General features: G+C 45.3%; 1 protein-coding gene across 5 annotated transcripts in view; it reads right to left on the bottom strand.

Moving 5' to 3' along the window:
• Positions 1-19,421: 19,421 nt before the first annotated feature.
• The window catches only part of LOC124720049, a 158,032-nt gene continuing 152,555 nt past the window's right edge, over positions 19,422-24,898 (bottom strand). For all 5 annotated transcript variants that reach the window (XM_047245307.1, XM_047245310.1, XM_047245311.1 and 2 more), the window contains one exon: positions 19,422-24,046. In XM_047245307.1, coding sequence (XP_047101263.1) covers positions 20,491-24,046 — 3,556 coding nt within the window. In that variant the 3' untranslated portion in view covers positions 19,422-20,490. The remainder of the gene's footprint in view (positions 24,047-24,898) is intronic.

Here is a 24,898-nt window from a genome sequence, read left to right as displayed (position 1 = left end):
TACAGACGAATGGAAAAACTAGTAGAACCCGACCTTGGGGAAGATCAGTTTGGATTCCGTAGAAATATTGGAGCACGTGAGGCAATACTGAACTTACGACTTATCTTAGAAGAAAGATTAAGGAAAAGCAAACCTACATTTCTAGCATTTGTAGACTTAGAGAAAGCTTTTGACAGTGTTGACTGGAATACTCTCTTTCAAATTCTAAAGATGGCAGGGGTAAAATACAGGGAGCGAAAGGCTACTTGCAATTTGTACAGAAAACGGATAGCAGTTATAACAGTCGAGGGGTATGAAAGGGAAGCAGTGGTTGGGAAGGGAGTGAGACAGGGTTGTAGCCTCTCCCCGATGTTATTCAATCTGTATATTGAGCAAGCAGTGAAGGAAACAAAAGAAAAATTCGGAGTAGGTATTAAGATCCATGGAAAAGAAATAAAAACTTTGAGGTTCGCTGATGACATTGTAATTCTGTCAGAGACAGCAAAGGACTTGGAAGAGCAGTTGAACGGAATGGACAGTTTTTTGAAAGGAGCATATAAGATGAACATCAACAAAAGCAAAACGAGGATAATGGAACGTAGTCGAATTAAGTCGGGTGATGCTGAGGGAATTAGATTAGGAAATGAGACACTTAAAGTAGTAAAGGAGTTTTGCTATTTGAGGAGCAAAATAACTGATGATGGTCGAAGTAGAGAGGATATAAAATGTAGACTGGCAATGGCAAGGAAAGCTTTCTGAAGAAGAGAAATTTGTTAACATCGAGTATAGATTTAAGAGTCAGGAAGTCGTTTCTGAAAGTATTTGTATGGAAGTGAAACATGGATGATAAATAGTTTGGACAAGAAGAGAATAGAAACTTTCAAAATGTGGTGCTACAGAAGAATGCCCAAGATTAGATGGGTAGATCACATAAATAATGAGGAGGTATTGAATAGAATTGGGGAGGAGTTTGTGGCGCAACTTGACAAGAAGAAAGGACCGGTTGGTAGGGCATGTTCTGAGGCATCAAGGGATCACAAATTTAGCATTGGAGGGCAGTGTGGAGGGTAAAAATCGTAGAGGGAGACCAAGAGATGAATACACTAAGCAGATTCAGAAGGATGTAGGTTGCAGTAGGTACTGGGAGATGAAGAAGCTTGCACAGGATAGAGTAGCATGGAAAGCTGCTTCAAACCAGTCTCAGGACTGAAGACCACAACAACAACAATAACAACTTGTAGCCCAGCCTAGTACAAATGAAATTACTTGGGCTATCAAGCATACCAATGCTAAGAAAGCCCCTGGTCCCAACGGCCCTCAAAAGTGTGTCCTCCGGAGCTCACGAATTGAGCAGCAGAATACCTTACACACATAATGAATGCCATCTTAAAACACCAACACTTCCCTGACTTTTGGAAGGTGGCCAAAGTTCTGATGTTTAGGAAGCCAAGGAAAGACCACACCCTCCCACAAAATTACTGACTCATCAGTCTGCTGTGCTCGCCGAGCAAGATTGTTGAGAAGGTGATAGTAAAATGCATCACTAGCCACTAATGAAACCCTAAGACCAGTGCAACTCCGCTTTAGGAATCACCACTCAACAACATAACAACTCCTCTGTGTAGGCAATGATTTTCCAGCAATACAAAACACGACGTTAGCCGTCAACGCGGAGGACTGGAAACCGTCGAACATAAACTCACAATTACAGATGGCAGCCGAGCCTCGGTTGGAACGATCGAGGTCCATACGAGTGACGCTAATCAGACCTCTGATGACATATGCAGCTCCCATCTGGGGTATGCAGCTCCTACACGTCTGAACCACCTGCAGATAATACAGAACAAAGTGCTACACATCATTAGCAATGCTCCACACTACACCCGCACTGCGGATCTTCGCAATGATTACTGCCTCGAAACCTTCAAGGAAGTAGTTAAAAAAAGTCGCCACACAACTATACAGCAACTCAAAACGCTTGAACAATCCTTTCAGCCTTACTCTGGTAAACTATGACCACAAGCATAGGTGGAAGCACAAGCGTCCAAAGACACTGCTAGCTAGGGCATAACCACCTATGGCAAGCTAACGTACACCCACAAGTGACAACATCGGCAAGCTCCTGCACGTCAGAAACACTGACTGTGCCAACTGCTATCGCAGGCGGCCACCAGACCGACAAGCACACACACTAACGCACAAACTAACTGCCAACACTATCCTACACTGTGAGTCCGATAGATCGGCTATTGGACACTAACCGATGATGAACCCAACTGTTATAGGTGTGCCGACGCTGTAGGAGAAGCCAGCTGCCGAGTAACATCACTCCAAAACGTCGGAGGTATCCGCCTGCATGTTACCCACTACTAACAAAACCCACTCTTGCACGACCTGTCGCAGGCACCGAGAAACCTGCTACTACTCTTACAGCCTGACCCAACTACTGCAGAGGTTTTTATTCCCTTGGCTCTTGCCTTAGCATTTTTATTTTCCTCTGCCCTTCCAACCACTACCCTTCATTCAACTTTCAACCCACTCTACCCCCAGAGGAGCATGTATACAAACAGAACACAGTTCTATGCATCATTAGCAATGCTCCATGCTACACCCATACTGTGGATCTTGACAATGAATACTGCCTTGAAACCCTCAAAGTAGTATTCAAACAAACTCACCATACAGCTAAACAGGAATGGCAACCAGAAATACGCAAACATCACAGTACCCACATCCTACGAGACCTCACTTAGTGAAAACTAACCAATATGCACAGATGGCAGTAGATCTGTTGTATTGGCCATCATGCTGGTGTGGTCGTGCTTGGGAGGGGGAAGGGGGGGGCGACTCCACCCCCCTATATATGAATAAAAAAAATAAAATATTCGACGAGCAGCCTCAGTTAGTATCTGATGAAGAAGACAGTCAGTCTCGCCTTCGAATTATTGTGTGTGGACGGCCCCTCGGGAGCACCTGACACCCCGAGATGTTCGATTTTTTTACTGCCCATCTGGATTGTAAGAATGGTGTTCTCATTAAGAAAAATCATTAATTCAGAGCAGGTGTACATGTGTTATTCAAATGTTACAAATGTATCACGCTCCAACTGTTGGCAATCGCCTTGTGCACTGTATTAATTGTGTGGATTAAAACAAAGCATTGTTTTATCCTGTGATGTAGCTTGTAAATTTTACTGATAGACTGACGGGTTTCTCTTGTAAGCAATGCAATCGGGTACATTGAGGCTCATATTTGATGAAGGTGTGGTAAAACAACATTATGAATTTCATTAAGTATTACTTCAGTGATTCTTTTACTGTTGTCTACAGATCGTGCTGAACCGAAACCTGACACTTTAAAAAATTAATGCAGTCAATATGGGCAATAAAAAATCTATTTTATCCAAGCTGACTGTCGACAAAACGCAGTATGGGCTAAAAAATCTGTTTTATTCACACTGACTGTCGACAGAACAGGGAGAACATAAACAACACAGGGTTATGCACTACTGCCACCATGTCGTCCCATCAGCTCTAACCAAGCGACCAATGAAAAATCATAACTGGAAGGCCAATGGGAAAGTGCTATGTTTCTCCCACATATGTGTAAATTGAGTTAGCTTCCAAAATGGAAACAGCTGATTTAAGTTGACCATCTAAAGTACCCCCTCTTCTTCGAAAATTTGCCCACTTACGTGTGAAAATTATTCTAACGGTTTCTTTGGTATTGCTACACTATGTGATCAAAAGTATTCAGACACCTGGCTGAAAATGACTTACAAGTTTGTGGAGCCCTACCCTTGATGACATCTTCCACTCTCACAGGAATGCGTTCAATCAGGTGCTGGAGGGTTCTTGGGGAATGGCAGCCCCATTCTTCATGGAGTGCTGCACTTAGGATAGGCATCAATGACGGTCGGCGAGACCTGGCACGAAGTCGGCATTCGAAAACCGCCCCAAAGGTGTTCTATAGGATTTAGATCAGGACTCTGTGCAGGCCAGTCCATTACAGGGATGTTACTGTCGTGTAACCACTCCGCCACAGGCCGTGCATTATGAACAGGTGCTCGATCGTGTTGAAAGATGCAATTGTCATCACCCAATTGCTCTTCGACAGCGAGACATCGTTGCATTTACCAGCGTGATGTGTGGCTTATGAGCAGCTGCACGCCGCGCGGGGTTAGCCCGAGTGGTCTACGGCGCTGCAGTCATGGACTGTGCGGCTGGTCCCTGCGGAGGTTCGAGTCCTCCTTCGGGCATGGGTGTGTGTGTTTGTCCTTAGGATAATTTAGGTTAAGTAGTGTGTAAGCTTAGGGACTAACTGTCGTAGTACTTGCATTGAATCCTGATGCAGTTTGGAATTCCTGTGTGATGGTCTGGATAGACGTCTGCCTATTACACATTATGACCCCCTTCAACTGTCGGTGATCTCTGTCAGTCAACAGACGAGGTCGGCCTGTACGCTTTTGTGCTGTACGTCTCCCTTCAAGTTTCCAATTCACTATCACATCGGAAACAGTGGGTCTCGGGATGTTTAGGAGTGTGGAAATCTCGCGTACAGGTGTATGACACAAGTGACACCCAATCGTCGAGGTGTGTGAGTTCCGCGGAGTGCCCCATCCTGCTCTCTCACGATGTCTCTTGACTACTGAGGTCGCAGATATGGAGTGCCTGGCAGCTCAATGCTCCTAATATGAGAAATGTATGTTTTTTGGGGTGTACGGATACTTTTGATCACATAGTGTATTTTATACAGTGAAATCGGATAAACTATGACTGTACGAGGTGAAATATGCAGCTTTTAGAGTAGTTTCTACCACAATAGTTGGTGTACTTTGCAGTTGAATGATTGTTAGTGCAGTGATAAAAACGAGACCTGTATCGTGAATGCTGGGTGCTACATAAATTACTTGAAGTGCAGTTATTTACACAAAGTGTAAGCGCGTACCATTGTACGAAAAACTGATATTTGTCATAGTAATGTCTGCTACAGTATTCACACACAGCGTATCTGTTTTACTTTCATAATTTGTATCAAATACCTTAACATTTTGATTTAAATGTTTGGTTAAAAATTATACATTTTGATTTAAATGTTTGGTTAAAAAATTATTGTTACAAAATGTAAGTTTTAGTTACATAAACTGGACCCCTCACATTTTACATTTAATGTCTTTCCGTATTAGCATGCACACTTATTCTCTTGCAGATTCCACGAGGGTAATTGAGGGAACAGGACTGATCAAAGACAATGGTGTCTGTCTAAAATGACTAAAGGTATTGATGTAGTTCAATAACAGATGAGCTGGAAGAAGATCAGTGGACAGTTAAATGTTCCAAAAGCAACTGTTATGAGGGTGTCCAACAAGAAGTACACTATGCTTGATTAAGTAGCAAAAACAAAAAGAGGCAGATATTGAAGAAAACTGGTTTAGTGTTACGCTAAAGAGGCTTGCTTCCTCAAGTTTAACCAGCAATGAGTTGTGAAGAGTGGCAATACAATTGGCAAAGAGAAATCACATCTAACACGGAGTCCAATTCTGGCAGCTATTTTTGAAACTCGCTAAGTGTAAAGTTTTTTGAAATATTTTTTCATAATAACTTTGATCTTGTAGTGTTACTCACTTGGGAATGTTAACTGGACAAGTAAATTCCCGAGTTTTTGTTACTCTACATTATATTTGGTGTTGTGATTTTTTTTTTCCATCAATGTGTACGGGATATTATTTCAGTTTATTTACAGTGTAACTAATGTAAAAATTGTAACAATATCAGGAAAAGGAGAGATGCTAGTACTCACTGCACAGCGGAGACGCTGAGTCGCAGATAGGCACTACAAAAAACTGTCACAATATAAGCTTTTGGGCAACAAGGCCTTTGTCGAAAATAGACGACACACACACAACTGCAGCTGAAGCCATATTGCGAGCAACAGCAGCAGTGCACGATGGGAGCAACAAATGGGTGGGGGTGAGGAGGAGGAGGCTGGGGAGGGGAGGGGAGGGAGAGGGCTAGCAGGGTGGGGCGGGAACAGCGAAGTGCTGCAAGGACGAGGTGGAGAGAGGATAGGGGAGCTAGGTGCAGTCGGGAGAGGTGAGGGGAAGGGAGTGGAAAAGGAGAGAAGTAAAAGGACTGCACTGTAATGGGAACAGGGAAGGGGCTGGAAGGGTGAGGACAATGACTAACGAAGGTTGAGGCCAGGAGGGTTACGGGAACGTAGGATTCGGAAAAGTTGGTGGGAAGGATCCACGTGGCACAGACTGTGAAGCAGTCATTGAAATGAAGGATGTCCTGTCGGTCAGCGTGCTAAGCAGTTTCACGAGGTCGGGAGGATAATGACAGTCTGTGAAGCCTTCAGTGAGACCCTCGGTATATTTCGAGAGGTACTGCTCGCCACTGCGTACGTGATAACCACGGGTGACTAGGCTGTATGGAAGCGACTTCTCGGTACGGAACAGGTGGCAGCTGTCGAGGTGGAGGTATTGCAAGTGGTTAGTAGGTCTGATATGGGCAGAGGTACTGATGTATCCATCTTTGAGGTGGAGGAAGGTGGCCTGTTGGGTTGAGTAGGATCAGGTGAAGCAAACGGAGGAGAAGCTGTTAATGTTCTGTAGGAATGTGGATACAGTGTCCCCACCCTCGATTTGGATCGCAAAGATGTCGTCAATGGATCGGAACCAGATGAGGGGTTTAGAATTCTGGGTGTTTAGGAAGGATTCCTCCAGATGGCCCACGAATAGGTTGGCAGAGGATGGTGCCATGTGGGTGCCCATAGCTGTACCTCGGATTTGTTTGTAAATAATGCCTTCAAAGGAGAAGTAAGTGTGGGTGAGGATATAGTAGGTCACGGTGACTAGGAAGGAAGTCGTCGGTTTGAACTCTGTCAGGCATTGGGAAAGGTAATGTTCCACAGCAGTAAGGCTGTGGGAATTAGTGATGTTAGTGTAAAGGGAGGTGGCATAAACATGATGAGCAGAGCACTGTGTGGTAAAGGGACAGGAGAGTCGGTGGAGGAAATGGTTTGTATCTTTTATATAGGAGGGTAGGTCCAGGGAAATAGTCTGAAGGTGTTGGTCAATGAGAGCAGAGATTCTCTCAGTGGATGGAAAATTACCAGCCACAATAGGGCGACCTGTGTGGTTGGGTTTATGGACTTTAGGAAGCTCGCGGAAGATAGGAGTGTGGGTAGTGGTAGGGGTGAGCAAAGAGATGGACTCTGAGGAGAGGTTCTGGGATGGGCCTATGGATTTGAGGAGAGACTGGAGACCCTGGCTGGATTTCTGGAATGGGGTCACTGTGGCAAGGTTTATAAGTGGATGTATCTGACAGCTGCTGGAGTCCTTCGTCCAGGTAATCCTTGCAGTTCAGAACAACATTGGTGGAGCTTTTGTCTGCAGGTAGGATCATAATGTCAAGATCAGCTTTTCGATGGTGTGGTGCAGTTCTTTCTGTGGATGTAAGGTTGTTTGCATGTTGAGGGATTTGGGGAATGACGGTGACACACAGTTCGAGGTTAAGAAATTCTGGAAAGTTAACAGGGGGTGATTTGGGGGGCAGTGGGAGTGGATCACAGTTGGATGGAGGAGTGAACTAAGTCACACAGGGTTCAACATTGGCCTCTGGTCGAGTCTGATTGGTAGTGTTGGTGGAGAAAATGTGTTTCCATTGTAGGGACTGGGAGAAGGTCCTTGACAAGCACTGCGTGTACGAATTTGCGAGTGGAGCAAAAGGTTGGGCCTTTTTGAAAGGACTGATATTTATGTGAGACTAAGGCTTACGGAGGAAAGGTTCACAAGTGTGTTTCTGGTCTGTGTGGTGGTGGGAGGGAGTTTTGGACGGTGGGGTAAATGTAATAGGTCCTTGAGACAAGGTTTGTCAGCTATGAGGGGATGTGGGGGAGGTTTGGAGGTAGTCGTAGACAGTGGTACTCCAAAGTGGGAGTAGGAAGTGAGCAGGATGAAGAGTTTTTTGAGGTGGCACTGTGCATGTTGCCCTAGTTCCTGGAGGTCAAGTTGCAGTGTGTGTTACGGATTCCAGGAATTTGGGATTGCATAGCAAGAGAATTTTACGAATGGAGAGAAGGTATTGTAAGGATACGGCTCAGTTGAAACGGTTTTGCAGGACTACGATACAGTTTTGCAGGACTACGTTGGTGAGAGCTAAGGGTTGATGGAATCTGAACAGATGGAGGTCATTGTGGAAGGAAGGGTGGCAGCCAGAGATGGGTAATTTGATAGTAAGATCATTTGGGGGAATTCCACGAGCCAAGCAACAACGCAGGAACAGTATGTGGGACTGGGTTCTGGCTAGGGATAAGGAAACTTTTTGGTATTGATGCATATGGAAGGAGCAAGAATATATGGTAGTAGGAAAAATTATGTGAATAACGTAGAATTACGTCTGAAAAAATCCGCAAAAATACACCCAAAAATGTCGGAAAAATCACGAGAAGGAAGAAGCGGATGAAAAAGTGGAAAAACAAGATGAAATCTGAGGGAGTCGACGATAGCGAAAGGCAAACACTCACTAAAATTGGCGTGAAGTAACAATGAGATCAAAGAAAAGACATACATAATAAAAAATATATCTTACTGTGGGTAGCAGCAGGTCTGAGGGTAGATAAGTGTGAAGAAGGGAGGATGACAGATGTGACTGGACGAGGTGAAATTGTGGGAGCGATCTGGGATAGAGTGGAGAAGAGTGAGAGGTGTTGGTAGGATGAGATACAGGGCAGTGTCGCACTGGAAAGGTCGGTGTGGGAACCCTCACCCAGCGGTGAACAGCGCCCTCCTGCACTCGAATCTGTCCAAAATGTTCATTCGGTAACTGCTTGAAACAAAGAATACTAACCTTTCCAGAACAATTCTTTTTTTCTCTCTGAAGAGCAGCTTTCAACCAAAAACTGCAAATGTTTACAGCCACAGCAGTTCCACATTTAACGGTCTGCTTTTGATCAGATAACTAATTTCAAGCACCGAGTTGCATTTCATTTCAAAAATTGCAGCTAAGTTGTGTATCAGTGGGCTGGAGGCACAGTTGCCTGTAAGTGACCTGTGTGAACACGAGGCTAGAGGCAGTGTGAGAAATTACCTGTGAAGTTATTTTTATACTGTGTTAGTATAATTCAAACATGTTACAAAAAGGAAGGAAGGTAGCAGTTTAGCATCTCACTGACAAGATGGAACACAAGCTCTGGAAAGGGAATTTGCAGTGTTGTTTTCAATGGAGCCACAACAGCATCATAAAATAAACTTCCCAAAAAATATTGCTTCCCACACTATAGCTCAAAAAATTTTAATAATCAGAAGCCTCTTTCTCAACACTCTTGTGAACACAAGAGATCACTCCGTACAACCACCTGTGTAACTAAATAGACGTACATCTATGTAGTCAGTAGAGCTTACTGTGTCTCGTCTCAAACTGGACAGTGCGGCTCGTGTAAAGTTTGACCTGTCGACGGGCCTACGAGGGTAATTTCAAACTGAGTTGTGCACACATTGTCCGTGCTAAAATATATTTTCTCTCTGCAGCAGAGGAGTAGGTGCTCATTTAGAACTTCCTGACAGATTAATACTGTGCACCGCACTGAGGCTCGAGCCCGACACCTTCGCCTATCCTACACAAAGCCGTGTCTCAGTAGTGCCCTCCCTTCACAGAGTGCTAGTCCTGTGGGAACCCTTCTGTGAAGTTTGGAAGGTTAGAGATAAGGTACTGGTGGAAGTAAAGCCGTGAGGGAGGGTCTCGAGTTGTGTCCAGACAGAGCAGTCAGTAGAGCACTTGCCTGCGAAAGACATGAGGTCTCGGGTCAGAGTCCTGCCCGGCACGCAGTTTTAATCTGCCAGTAACTTCCACATTGTCCTTTTACGGCAAGAAGAGTTGTCAGCAATGGGAAGTTGCCCACCAAATTGGCGCAATTCACAGCGACACCGTTCTGACATTCGATCACTACAGTGAAACGCAAAAGATCAAACGCCACCCTCATAACGGTCGTCTGTGGACGACGACACCGGCTGTGGATTGTCACCTACGCGCTACGGCTCGTAGGTCCCCCGAGGAGAATGCGACAGAACTGCACACTGCCTTCTGGACCGGTTGTGTCGACTCGTCTGTGTCAGCATCTAGGACACAACTGTTTCGATAGGTAAGTGTCCGTTAAGAGCGACAGCACTGTGACGGGCGAGGGAACACTCCGAACGGGATCGATGGTGACCGGTTCTCTTCACTGACGACTGCAGGATTTGTCCGGTTCCTCGATATCGTTACAGAAGAACGTGCAGGTGGCCGAGAAGGCAATCCCACAGCTTTGGTGAGGACGTGGATCGGTCAAATTTTGGGTCAGTATCGCTTAGTGATGTCGGATGCCTATCAAAGTACTGAAGGTAATTTGAGACCAGTGCCTGTCGTAACAAAATTTGATGGTATGGGTGTATTGTATTTTATTATACTATTTGACTGCAGTACCTATCCTGTACGTGACATGTTACAAATTGAAATGTGGTGCACTTGTACATTCATTCACTGATCACCAACTAGAGCGTGATAGTTTATGTCAGTCATTCACTCACCTTCTGATACACGGAAAACTATATATGTAATGTAACGTTATGTTCACTGTCCACACTGTACCTGAAGGTATTAGCTATGTAGGTAGCAACATGACTCCAATAACGTGCCACAAGCTTGAAAATATTCACACGTATATTATGATAAGCCTTTAGTGAAACAACCAATTACACTCTAAATTGTATAACAGTTAATCACACATGTGACCAGGATTGGAAGTCTTGATTGTTCCTTATTTAGCAATTAAGTTCAGAATATTTTGCAACTTAGTAATGTAATAAAGTTTATAAGTACTATGTCATACTGTCAGGAAACACATTTGCACACAAGAAACACTGTTCAGGTTAGTAATGTTGCTGAAGTTTCTCAGTGACAGAGTTACACATACCCAATAACTTATGCTCACATATATGCAAACACGATGAGCAACAACACTTTTGCATTTGTCAGCAAATACAGTACACTTCTATAAAAATACTTTTAATCTGATTCTTCACAATATTCAAGCCACATCACACTGAAGCATTTGTAAAAACGTTATCACATTCTGCATCACGTGACTTACCTCTCGATGTGGCACTGTCTAGTTGCCCACACAGTTTCCGACACGTGTGAACCCATCTCGTCTGTGCTGGTGATTATGACTCAAATGAAGTTAAAAGTGCCAGTGCGCTACTAAAATGTTCAAAGACTGTGTAAGGTGGAATGACGGTACACTCACACAGCATCGAGACATATTCTTCCACCTAACGTCGCATGCTGAAACCATTTTGAATGTCTACTGCATGCTGAAGTCACTTTTTCATAGATTAACTTTACTACACGACATACATACTGCATTTGAAAAGGGTCACATTTTACCCTGGCCAGTTCACCTTCATAAAAAATTCCGATAGGCTATGATGGAATTTAAAAATAGTTTTAGCATTCCTTCATCTAGGAAGCAAGAATCAACTGAATGGAATGCCCCACAGTATCTGTCCACATAGACCTAACTGCAGAGGCTCGAGACCAGTTAATTCTTGTAGGACCCTCCTTACACGTAGGATAACAAAATCGAGAGGCCCTGCGTCAAAGAGTGGGATGCGCTCGAGCGGTAACGTCTGAACTGCCTCGTCGAGGGCATTCTGAGTGTTATGGGGCATGTGTGGTGTGAACGTTAGCTAGCAGCAGGTTTTGTTGTCACAGAAGTGCCCTTACAAAAGCAAAAAATTTGGTTTCATAATGCTTATTCTTTCATTACCATTACAGTATATTTAATCCAAGCCTATATGTGTTTTCAAGGTTGCAGGTTCTACAGAACTGGTTTGAGCTGTTTATACCTTCCCAAAAGTAAATACAGATATCACCTAAAGATTTAACTTAGTGTTTCCTATATATTTTGGCCCAATACATGAAATGGTACCGTCACAGATGCGGATCTTTTATCAAACGTGGTTTCCAGGTAACAACCAGTTTTGCCACCGACGTATGCAGTGCCAGAGCTCAGTTCAGAGATCAAACTTCTGAGTGTATAGTGAAATGTGCACTTCAGAATAAAAATGGGCAAACACTGTAGGTAGGCCAACTATTTAGTCTGCAACACTGCGTTGTTATCAAATCACGTTTACCAGCAGATGTTACTGGTCGGAAACAAATAGTGATTGCACAGGCAGTAACTTTGTGCCCCAACTCAGATCTCCCAACAAGACAACCCTACTTCAAACTGAAAATAGTCCTATTTGCCTTAATATTCTAAAATGTTGTGTAATTAGTGACATTCAGCAAAAAATATCTTATGTTGGTGTAAAACTTACCACATCCACATCTTGTTGATTACTCTGCTATTCGCAATAAAGTGCCTGGCAGAAGGGTCAATGAACCACTTTCAAGTGTCTCTCTGCCATTCCACACTTAAATGGCACGCGGGAAACACGAGCACGTAACTTTTTGTGTGCGAGCCCCGATTTCTCTTATTTTATCGTGACAATCATTTCTCCCTATGTAGGTGGGTGCCAACAGAATGTTTTCGGAATCGGAGGAGAAAACTGGTGATTAAAATTTCATGAGAAGGTCCCTTCTCACTGAAAAATTCCTTTGTTTTAATGATTGCCACTCCAATTCACGTACCATGTCCGTGGCACTATCTCCCCTATTTCTTGATAGTACAAAACGAGCCACCTTTCATTGAACTTTTTCGACGTCATCCGTCAGTCCTACCTGATGCAAATCCCACGCCATACAACAACACTCCAGAACAGGGCGGACAAGAGTGGTGTACGTAAGCAGTCTCTTTAGTAGACCTGTTGCACCTTCTAATTGTTCTGCCAATGAATCGCAGTCTCTGGTTTGCTCTACGTGCTAGATTTCGAACTTCTGCAAGACTTTGCCAATCTTGAGGATTTTGCATTCTTTTAAATTCGGCATTCTTTTTTCGTTGCTTCTGCAACAGCGACCTGACCCATTTCGTGTACCATTGGGGATCAGTACCACCAGTTATTAATTTATGTGGTACGTATCTCTCAACTGCCGTCGATACTATCTCTTTGAAATCATTCCACATCTTTTCTATGCTTATGTGATCAGATCGGAAGGAGTGGATATTGTCTCTTAAAAAGGTGTTCAAAGCATTTTCATCGGCTTTTTTAAATAGATGTCCGTCGTGTTTCTTGTTGACGGTTGTAGGTGTTACAGTATTCAGCGTAGCAGCAACTGCCTTGTGTTCGCTAATCCCCGTATCTGCCACAATATTCCCTATTTGTCCAGGATTATTTGTTGCTACGAGGTCAAGTACGCTTTCGCAATCATTTACGCTTTGAGTGGTCTCGTGAACTAATCGTTCAAAATAATTTTCTGAGAAAGCATTCGGTACAATTTTGGATGACGTTTTATGCCCGTCACCAGCTTTAAACGTATAATTTCTCCAGCATATCGAGGGTAGAATGAAGTCGCCACTGATTATAATTGTATGAGTGAGGTACCTATTTGAAATGAGACTCAAGATTTCTTTGAACTGTTCATCAAGTATATCTTCCGAGTCAGAGAGTCGGTAAAACGATCCAATTAACAGTTTAGTCCGACTGCAAGTATAACCTTTTGCTAACGCTAAAATTTCTGTACCGAGGATGTGGTCCATATACTATGCTCAATAATATTTTCGTTCAGTTTCACAGATCGAATTAGGCTCTCCGTCGTGCGAACCTGTACTGAGACGTCACACAGTCCAGTCACATTAATGCGACTAACGCGAATGTTTCATGCCGACCTGCAATAACCACTCACAGACGTCAGGTAGCTGCACCGGCAGTGGAGAGTATACAAAGTGTGCCGGGGGGCACAACGGATGACGTTGCACTTGTCATAATGCAGAAACGGAGTGATTTGTCTGACACGCAAAAGGGCACGATCACTGCTTTTGGGTCAGATGTGGAAGCATTTCCAAAAAGGCTAAGTCTGTAAAAAGTTCACGAACCACCACAGTTAAAAGTACGCCCCGTATGGCAAAACGGTTCTACCTAAACCGGTGCCAAAGCAACCGTGTGCCCTAGACGATAGGGGCGAATGACGGCTGCAGAGGCGTGTACGGGCCAATAGACGTGCAACTGTCTGCTCCGAGGAACAGAGCGACAGTATCGACTGTGTCTCGTAGACGACTGTTCGGCGAACGTTGCTGCGCACGGGCCTCCACAGCGGGCACCGGGTTCTCGGACCTGTGCCTGTGGCGAGAAAGTCTGGAATTTGCGTGCCAGTACCGCAACTGAGTGGTGACAGGTGGACTTCTCTGATGAATCACATACACTATGTGATCAAAAGTATCAGACACCTGGCTGAAGGCTGAAAATGGCTTACAAGCTTTTGGCACCCTCCATCGGTAATGCTGGAATTCGATACAGTGTCGAGCCACCCTCAGTCTCGATGACAAAGTCCGCTCACACAAGCATACGTTACGTCGGGTGCCAGACGGTTTCTCGGGGATTGGCAGCCCGTTCTTCACGGAGTGCTGCACTCGGGATTGGTACCGACGTCGGTCGGCGAGACCTGGCACGGAGTCGGCATTCGAAAACCGTCCCGAAGGTGTTCTGTAGGATTCGGGTCGGGACTCTGTGCGGGCCGGGGCTGTTACTGTCGTGTAACCACTCCGCAACAGGCCGTGCATTACGAACAGGTGCTCGATCGTGATGAAAGGTGTGATTGCCGTCCCCAAATTGCTCTTCGATAGTGTGAAGCGAGAAGGTGCTCGGAACATTAGTGTAGGCCTGTGCTGCGATTGTACCACACAAAACAACGAGGGGTGCGAGCCCCCTCCGCGAAAAACACGACCACACTGTAACACCGCTGCCTCCGAATTTTACTGTCGGTACTACATATAATGTTCACTGGGCGTTCGCCTTACCCACACCCTGCCATCGGATCGCCACATCGTGTACCGTGATTCGTCACTCCACACAATGTTTTCCACTGTTCGATCGTCCAATGTTTACGCAGTGGATCCTGATGCAGCTTGGAATTCCTGTGTGACAGTTTGGACAGATGTCCCTATTACGCATTACGACTCTCTTTAACTGTCGGCAGTCTCCGTCATTCGACAGACGAGGTCGGCCTGTACACTTCTGTGCTGGATGTGTCTCTTCACGTTTCCAGTTCACTATCACATTGGAAACAGTGGACCTAGGGATGTTTAGGAGTGTGGAAATCTCGCGTACAGACGTGTGACACAAGTGTCACCCAATCACCTGACCACGTTCAAAGTCCGTGCGTTACACGGAGCGACCCATTCTGCTCTCTCACGGTGTCTAATGACTACTGAGGTCGCCGATTTGGAGTACCTGGCAGTAGGTGGCAGCAGAGTGCACCTAATATGAAAAAGGTATGTTTTGGGGATGTCCAGATACTTTTGATCACACAGTGCATCAGTAACCGACACAAAGGCCTCATAACAGAGACTTGCCACACTACGCTCATCTGTTACCACCGTATTGTCGACTATCTGCTCCCGTTCCTTTCTATTGGGTGGTTGCAATTAACGTGCAGCTACTGACGGAGGTCCAGAGTGGGTTGTAATTATCGTACGGCACGAAACTGGGTAGAAAATGAGCAACCAATTTTTTACGGACAAATATTAGTTCCAATTTTGGCCGTCAGGTGTAATCTAGTACACTGTTTGTATGACAGTACGACATTCACACTGCCATTTGACGAGCCACAGCACGAGTGAACGGTACTGCTGTCCAGAAGAGGGAGCGTGCACTGTCAGTGAAACTGTTTTACGTACACAGCAGTAGTTACAGTGCTGCACTGAAAGAGTACTGCTGACCGAAAGGTCCGAGGAGAAGCCCGATGTCGTTAAATAGTCTAAAGAAGTTCAAAAACGGGAGTGAGCTGGATGTGGCACCTGGTGGAAGTCATTGACGAGGTTGCCATTGCTGTAACTGACCTCGCAGCACTGCAAGTGCTCGTGCAGTGTCACAAGAATGGTTCATTCTGGGTTCGACACTATCAGAAAGTTTTGTTGTCTATTTTACACTGGCACACGATCCAGACACTGCAGTGACTGAAACCTCAAGATCCACAACAACAATGTCAATTTGCTTTCGGTTTTGGCGCAGATCGAAGGTGATAACGAGTGGCCGAGCGACGAGGCGCATTTTGTAGTACAGGGTGCAATAGATACACAGACATGCCAAATTTGGGGTACTGCTAACCCACAAATTGTACAGAAAGAGCCACGCACTTGCAGTTTGTGATCATTCGGTGCGGATTCGACGAGCACCTTTATTCTCGGTACACACTTCTGGAAGGACAAAATACCCAGGGGGATCGGTCAGGCGTACCATAACATCTGGACGTTGCCGAGACCTCGTCGTACGCCACGTGATTCAGACTTCGGAAGGGCGCAACTTTGCGGAAACCACTGTTTTAATGCGACGTGGGGCAACACCTTATATTGCTCGGCCCAGTGAAGGACGGATTAATATGACATTCCGCGAATGTGTTACCTCCGAAGACCGGCGATATCACCCGATCCGAATTGACGTGACTTTTGCCTCTGGGGATATCTAAAAGGATACATTTACCGGGGACACGTTCGGTCTCTACCTACTCTGAAGGTCAGTACACAGGAACACTTTGCTCAGATTCCACCGGAACTGCTACGAGCGACTGTCGGTCGAGTAATTTTACAGATGCAGCATCTCGTCTGTGTCTCGGGTACTAATGATGAACAAGTTGTGTGAGTAGCAGTTAATAATAAAATCGAAATTATGTACTTCTCACTTGCTCTGACCTTTTCCTCCACATCCCATTCCTAATCCATTACATCTGGAAACATTTCTATGCATCTTTCTTGCACTGACAACACCAGATTTGCAGATGGTGGCCAAAATTGGAACTAATTATCTTTTAATATCTACCAAGTTTCACTGCTATACAATAATTACATCCCACACTGGACCTCTGAGAGTAACTGCATTTTAATTACAACCACCCAGTAGTTAGTCTTTTTTTCTCTACAACACGTACTGTTTCTATTTGTTCCGTTATATAGTTACGTTCTTCACACGGTGCATTTGCTCAGATATCTCGATTATTTTCCTTAATATTCTGTAGTATTCCTCGTAAAGGTTCAAGTCGTTAACATCGGAGCTGTCACTGGCTGCCGCGGTTTCCCACTCGTCGTACGAGAGAACTATATTCCTCGTTGTACACTTCTATTTTCCTTGAATTAATTTTGGAGGAAGGAAGTTTTCATTTGAGGTAATGACTTTATTAATTAGTGTGTTAAACAGTGATCAGCCAGAACATTCCGACCACCGACCTACTGTCCATACAAACCTGTCCGGACGATACCAGCGTCACCTGCCGAGGAATGACTGCTTGTCAGACACGGGCACAGTGTACGTATTCATCAGCGAGTGTGCTACCCGTGTGAAGAGTGGGGAAGGCGTACGATCCGTCTGGGTTCGGCCGAGGACAGATTGAGACGCCCGGAGGCTCGGCACGAACATTGGAAAACTGTACGACTCGTGCGCTGTTCGAGGAGTGTCGCGGTAAGGGTCTTCGACACGTGGCGAAACGAGGTCAAACTGTGTCCGGATGTCGTGGCATATGGCAGCCGCCCCTCGCTACCGATGTCGGATGCCGTAGATCGGGCGGACTGTTAAAACGGTACAGGCGGTGTATTGTGGCAGAACTAATGTGAGACTTTAATGCTGGCCAGAGTACAAGTGTGTCCGGACACAGAGTGCACCGAACACTCCTAACGACGGTCCTCCGCAGCTGACGATCCGTGCACGTACCGACGTTAACACCGCGCTGTCGACAACTTCGGAGGCACACGACCGTCGGCAACGGACACCGGTGCAGTGGCAGAGCATTACACGGTCTGACAAATCCCGATATCTTCTTCACCGAGCCAATGGGAAAGGTGCGAATCTGTCATCTTCCAGGGGGACAGCTCCTCGACACCTGTACTGCCGGACGGAGGAAAGTCGGTGGTGGCTCCGTTACGCTCCACGGGTGCAGTGGTGCTCGCGAGAGACACCGTGACGGCCGAGGAGTATCGTGCACCGGTTGCAGACAGTCGCGTTTCCCAATGGCTGCAGCAATTTGCGACAAGATAATATGCCGTGTCACTAGACCAGGAGTGTGACGGAGTGGTTCGAGGAACTAAGTGGCCAGTTACAGTCGATGTGTCGGCCCCCAACTCGTCAGATCTGAACTCGACCGAACTCATCTGGGATGTGTGGGAGCTCATCGCCCCCCCCCCCCCTCCCCCTCGCACTGGATTTTACAATAATTAGATGACCTGTGTGGACAACGCCCCCCACTGACCTACCGACGCCTCACTGCTTCCGTGCCTTGATGTGTCACCACTGTTGGATGTACCAGCTATTGGATACGTGACCATAATGTGCTGACTGATCAGTGTATTTTTCATTAATGTCACAAGCTAACAAGCTCTGTAAGCTCTCTCCAATTCATATCTTTGAGCATTTTCCTAAAATACTCAGTCTTTGGCAGATTAATTAGTCACCTACACTCAAATTTTGTGTACTTCAACCTGCACAGTATTTACACTTAGAACAAGAGTCGTATGTTATGGCCTGAAAGGCTGTCAATTAATGGTTTTGTGGCACAATTTTGTTCCTTTAACCCTTTTAGTGCCAAATACGATCTGATCGTGATCCAGATTTTCGGCGAAAAATGCCAGTAACGATCTGATCGTGATGCCTTTCTCATTCATTTTTTCCGCGCTTGAAGGCAAAGTTGTTAGTATTTCCTAGCGAATGAGAAAGGCATCACAATCAGATCGTTACTGGCATTTTTCGCCGAAAATCTGGATCACGATCAGATCGTATTTGGCACTAAAAGGGTTAATTTGTCTGTAAAGGATTTATCAATGGCTATCTTTACTATTCTAGTTGGAAAGTTGACTGTAGGAGGACTGAAAGAAAATGTTACTGTCAAACTTCTACTGGAAGAGTTTTGAAGAAGAGCTAGGTTAAAATCACCAGCAACCACATTTTTTTAAATTCTTAAATAGGATAGTAAGGCTTCTAGATGATTTACGAATATGTTATTTCCAGCATATACAATGTACAGTATTGTTTGTATGTCACACGACACACAGACAATATTTCTGTTTCAATGTTTGACACAAATGTCATACCCGGCCATATCTATCGTAAACTTACAAACGGCAGTAAATATACAACACAAGTCCTAGTCTTTCCTGAAAGTGCAAAAAATGTCAGGCTTTGCAAATAACATATTGGGAGTGTGAGGCGCAGAGGCAGTAATTTAAAATATTTTGGGCTGAACAAGAGGAGAAATTACAACAGTCCCTTGCACAAATAATAATCTAGGAGTAATTCAGTTTTTTTTATAAAAAAAGGATTTCTTTAATATATTTTCTTTGAAAAGGTCATTATTTCTTCAGTCTCTCGAATTAGGACACGGTTGCTTCAGATATACAGATGACCGAGATGGATGTCATAAACACATTATAAGATTCCTATTCTATATCATGTTTTGATTAAATACAACATATCATTACAAGAACAATACAAAAGAGTGTTTCAAAATATATCATTTACACCATACAAAATAACTAGATCACAGTAACACAGTGAAAATTGTTTCTGCGGCAGGTTCTACGTGTACGCATTATAAATAATTAGCAGGCACTTTACATTACAGAAGATAAAAATTAGGGCATATGCACAAGTTATGTGGAGTACAAAATGTTTCAGGAAGATCAGTATCTGGCTTAGTTACACCTGCTTTCCTCACGATCCAACTCTGGTCTCTTCCAATACAGTACATCAGCTATCACAAAAGAAAAAAAAAACACCCCTCTGTGACATTAATTTCTTTGCAGCACCACGGCTCAGAGAGGATGTTTGTATCACATATAATTTTGCTAATTATTACTTATTTTGAAAGAGAAGAGTACAGCCATTTAAGACAGAACTGTTTTGTACACTTAATTACAATTTAAATTTGTTTTGTTTCAAAGCTCACCAGCCTTGTCCAGTTTATCATAACCCTAATATTTCTTTAAAACTGTAACTCACACATTATAAGTGAGTGTAAGGAACATCATTTGTATGAACTTTTCGGTCTTTCATAAAAGACTCAAGGAAACAGATGCATATATTTCCAGCTCGACTGGTAATTTCTATTCAATGGTGTGGGAACTGCTTTAGATGAGAACATTTTAAAAGCAACACAATGCTGGCAGTGTCGATCCGTACGGACAAAGAGCGAAATCACAGAGATCAGAAATAGTAGCATTTCTTCAGAATTTTCTTCACGTATCACCATCACTCGTATTCACATTCGGTCAGTTTACAGGAACATCGACATTCACCCCGTGGCGGGAAGGTTCTCGTACAGTATCTCTGTGTGCGCAAGTGTATTTTGTCAGAGCCCTAGAACTTCAGAACACACCGTTACATATTTTACATACTTACGAGGACTCCGGCATATGTTTACGTTTGTGATCCCTGAGGTGACATGCCCAGCCAAAAGCTTTACCACAGACATTACATTTGTACGGCAGGCCTCCCGTATGGGTATACTTGTGCACTCTCAGATTGTCTGAACGAGCAAAAGACTTGCCACAGAAATCACACACATAGTTGCGCTCCCCCGTATGTCTGACCAGGTGTCTCTTTAAGCCCGAAAGAGAACAAAATAATTGCTGACAAAAATGGCAGGGCCATTTCTCTGTCTCTCCCGCTTTTTTATTGGATTTCTTATCACCAGGCTCTCCCAACAGAACATCAGGTACGCCATCACTTACGGTTCCCGGCGACATTTCCGGTACACTATCCCGAGGCTCTCGCAGTGGCTTTTCGGTCATTTTATCTCGAGGTTTTCCCGACGTAGTTTTAGCGTCTGTATCGGGAGGCTCTCTCGGTGTAGTTTGGGATTTTCTACACCGAGGTTTTCCCGGATTTTTGTTTTTACTTCCAGGAGGTCTTCCTCGTTTTCTTTTGGGTATGCCGTCGATAAAATTTCCCGGTGTTATTTCGGGTTTGCTGTCGAGAGGCTCTCGTGGTGCCATTTCAGACTGTCTACGGTAAAGCTCTCCCGGTGCCATTTCGGGTAGTACAGGGAAAGATTCTTCCGGTGCCATTTCGAATAATGTTTGGAAGGGATCTGCTGATGCCATTTCAAATATTGTATGGAAAGGCTCTACTGGTACCATTTCAGATAGCCTGTGGAGAGGATCTCCAGATGCAATTTTGGATGGCCTGTGGAGCGTTTCTTCCAGAGCCATTTCGGATGGCCTACGAAGGGTCTCTCCCGGTGCTATTTTGGAAAGTCTGTGGAGAGGCTCTCCCGGTCCAATTTCGGGCAGTCCGTGGAAAAGCTCCCCCGGTGACAGTTTACGAAGAGCCTCTCCCGGTGGCGTTTCGGAGGATCTACCCGGGGTCTCTCCCGATGCCATTTCGGGGGATCTGCGGAATGTCTCTCCCCGTGTCATTTCGGAAGGTCTACGGAGGATCTCTCCCGGTGTCATTTCACACGGACTACGGACGGTCTCGTCCGGTCCCTTTTCGGACAGTCTACGGAGAATTTCTCCCGGTGCCATTTCGGTCAGTCTACGGTGGGTCTCTGTTGCTGTCACATCTGATAGTCTCTGGAGAGGCTTCCCTGGTGTCATTTCAGTTAGTGTACCGAAAGGCTCTCCTGATGATATTTTGGGTATTGGATCCAGAGGCAATTCCTGACACTTAGATTCGAGGTCTGTGTAGACAATCTCTACTGGAGTAATTTCGTGTAGCCTAGACAGGGGCTCTGCTATTGCCATTTTAGGTATTCTATCCAGAGGAGATTCTGGTGCACTTTCGTGCTTCCTATAGAGGATCTCTACTGGTGACATTTCACTAAGTCTGTGTACAGACTCTACTGTCGTCATTTCGTGCAATCTGTACAGTGACTCTCCCTGCGTCGTATCGTGCACTTTATCGGGAGACTCTCGTGGTGACGCACCGAAGTTACTGTCGAGAGGCGTTCCCGGTGCCATTTCGGGCAATCTGTAGTGATGATCTTGCGGTGCCATTTCGTAAAGTCTGTACAGGTGTTCTCCCAGTGTCATTTCGTGCAGTCTATCTGGGAGCTCTCCCGGTCTCAGATCGAACAGTCGATCGAGAAATTCTTCGGATCTCATTTCGTACTGTCCGTCCGAGAGTGCTCCCGAACTCATTTCGTCCGGAGGTGCTCCCCACGTCATTTCTAATAATCGATCTACACACTCTCCCGGTCTCATTTCTCGTAGTCCGTGGACAGTTTTACCTCGTGTCATTCCAGGTGTTTTGTCGAGAAGCTCTTCCGGTACCATTTTGGGTTTTTTACCGCGAGGTTTGCCCGGTATTTTGTTTTTACTTCCAGGAGGCCTTCCTCGTTTTCTTTTGGGTTTGCTACCGGTAAGACAATCTGGCACCGTACCGGGTCGACTACCGAAAGGTTCTCCTGGCATTATTCCCGATTTATTTTTGAGGGGCTCCGGTGTTGTTTCGTATTTACTGAGAGTTACTCTCGGTGACAATTCAGACAATCTACCTACAGGTTCTTCCTGTGCCATTTCCAGTATTCGACCGAGAGCCTCTCCAGGTGCACTTTCCGATATTCTACTGAGAGTCTCTCCGTGTGCAGTTCTCGGCATTCTACCGAGAGGCTCTCCGTGTGCGTTTTGTAATATTCTGTCGAGATTCTCTCCGCGTGCAGTTTCTGGTACACTATCGCGAGTATCTCCACACGCAGTTTCTGACTTTCTGTCGTGAATCTCCCCACGTGCAGTTTCCGGTATTCTATTGAGAGGCTCTCTCGGTACCACTTCATTTATTCTATCGACAGACTCCCCTGACGGAAGTTTGGATTTTTTATTGAGAATCCGTCCTAATGGAATTTGAGGTGTTCTTCTGACAGTATCTCCCTTTGTAATTTCTAGTACTCCGTCAGCAGCAAATCCAGATCGAATTTCCGACTTCCTATCGAGAGGTTCTGCCAGTTTCATTTCAGGTATTCTTTCGACATATTCTTCCGGCATTACCGGTGGTAAGCTATTGCTGGGCTCTGCTGGAGTTATTGTGGGTTTCCTAACACGAGGTCTTCCCGGTTTTCTTCTGGGCATTTCACCAGAATTTGATTCAGATTTTCTCTCGAAAGGTTCTCCTGAGAGTACGTCAGATTTTCGGTCCACGAGCCCTCCGACCGTAACTTCGGACTCCCCTACAATTATATCTGCATTCGAACGGAGGGCATCTCCCGACTGTATTTTTGGAGGTCTTCCCAGTTTTCTTTTGGCATCGTTACGGGAAGTCTCCTGTAAAAGTTTTCTAGGTCTGCCCGGCTTTCTCTTAACGTCGGTACCAGAAGATTTTTGCCGCAATATCCCCAGAGGTCTTTCCCGCTTTCTTTCGTATTTACTACTGTGGCAATTTGCCAGATTATTGTCGATACGTACCTGAGGAATGTCACCGAATTTTGTCACCGGTACGGGCAGTCCCGTGCGGGCCACGACGACGACCCCGACGTGACACTCTGCCTCGTGAACTGCCAGTCGGCGTTTAGTTTCGAACGTCTGCTCGCAAGTGGTACAGAACCACACCTTCTCGAGAGTTCCCGCACGCTTTTCCACTCGCACGAATGCGTAACACTGCGCTCTAGTACTCGTCTGGTGAGCTGCTACTTCTTCGTCACTAGCAAACACCTCTCCACACATGACACAGATGTGCAGAGGAGGTTCTACACCTTCGACATGAACGAACACGTGCCGGATCAGCTCGTACCTCGACGAAAACAGCTTCAGACACGAGCTGCAAGTGAGCTGGTACAGTGGCTTCCCCGCAGCCAGTTTCCGCCACCTCCCGCGAGAAGTGCCGTCCGACTGCCGCCGCCCGCAGGGCGCCGACTGCTGCGACGGTCTACTGACGGCGCTCCCCGTCACCTGTCCTCTGCGGGCACTCGCGTCCTCCGAGAGATCGGACGGTTCGGTGGCGCAGTCCTCAGACAATCTGTAGAATAAATAAAATACGTACAAAGAAACGTAGAAAAACTTAAAACACCAAAATAAATTGCCGACAGCCACTCGAGATTTCCCCGACGGAGCAAATATTTCTGAGGCACTCCGACGTCTCTCCTGTGGCGTCGCAGAAACTTCACAGTGTTTCGACAGGGTATCCACTCGTCACATTTGGTGCCATCACCGACTGTCGGCGACGGTATGATTAGTGTTCTGCGCGGACTGCCTGTACCCCCGCCTGTCTCCTCTCCACTCTCTGTCACCGAACTGAGACGAAAAGCTACGGTTCTATCAGATTATTACACAGCTTTTGATACACTGTCCAAAACTGTCCGAGAGCCTCACAAAAATCAATTTGAGCCAGCAAGCTCCTGCCTATCCAGGTTAATGCAGACCACAAGACTGCACGAACATATTATTGGAAATACACACGTAATTAACAGAAACTGCTTTTTTTTGTGTGTTTGCAAACTGTGCAACTTCTAAAATCTGTATTACTTTTCCACTACTCGCTGGAAACTGACAACCTATTTTGTAATATAACATTTAAATCACATTGTAATTCGTATCACTTGCATCCAGTTCACTTTTGAGAAATAACAGTCCAATTTTATCAGTTTCTGTTTCACACGGACTTTTTTCCTGACGGTAGTTCTCATTTTTCAGAGAACCGAAACACCTGTACAAACAAATGAATTTTGTTACGCTTATTCGAACAATAACTCAATACACTTCAGTGTAGCGATTTACGTGATAACGGGTTCCCCAATTGCCTCGTCTTCGCTTTCTATCTCTCTCACACTCTGCTCAGTGCACTCGGATCATTGTATTGTGCGACCTACCT

Source organism: Schistocerca piceifrons, chromosome 11 (assembly GCF_021461385.2).
Source record: "Schistocerca piceifrons isolate TAMUIC-IGC-003096 chromosome 11, iqSchPice1.1, whole genome shotgun sequence".
NCBI lineage: Eukaryota > Metazoa > Arthropoda > Insecta > Orthoptera > Acrididae > Schistocerca > Schistocerca piceifrons.
This window is presented reverse-complemented; position numbering and strand designations above follow the sequence as displayed.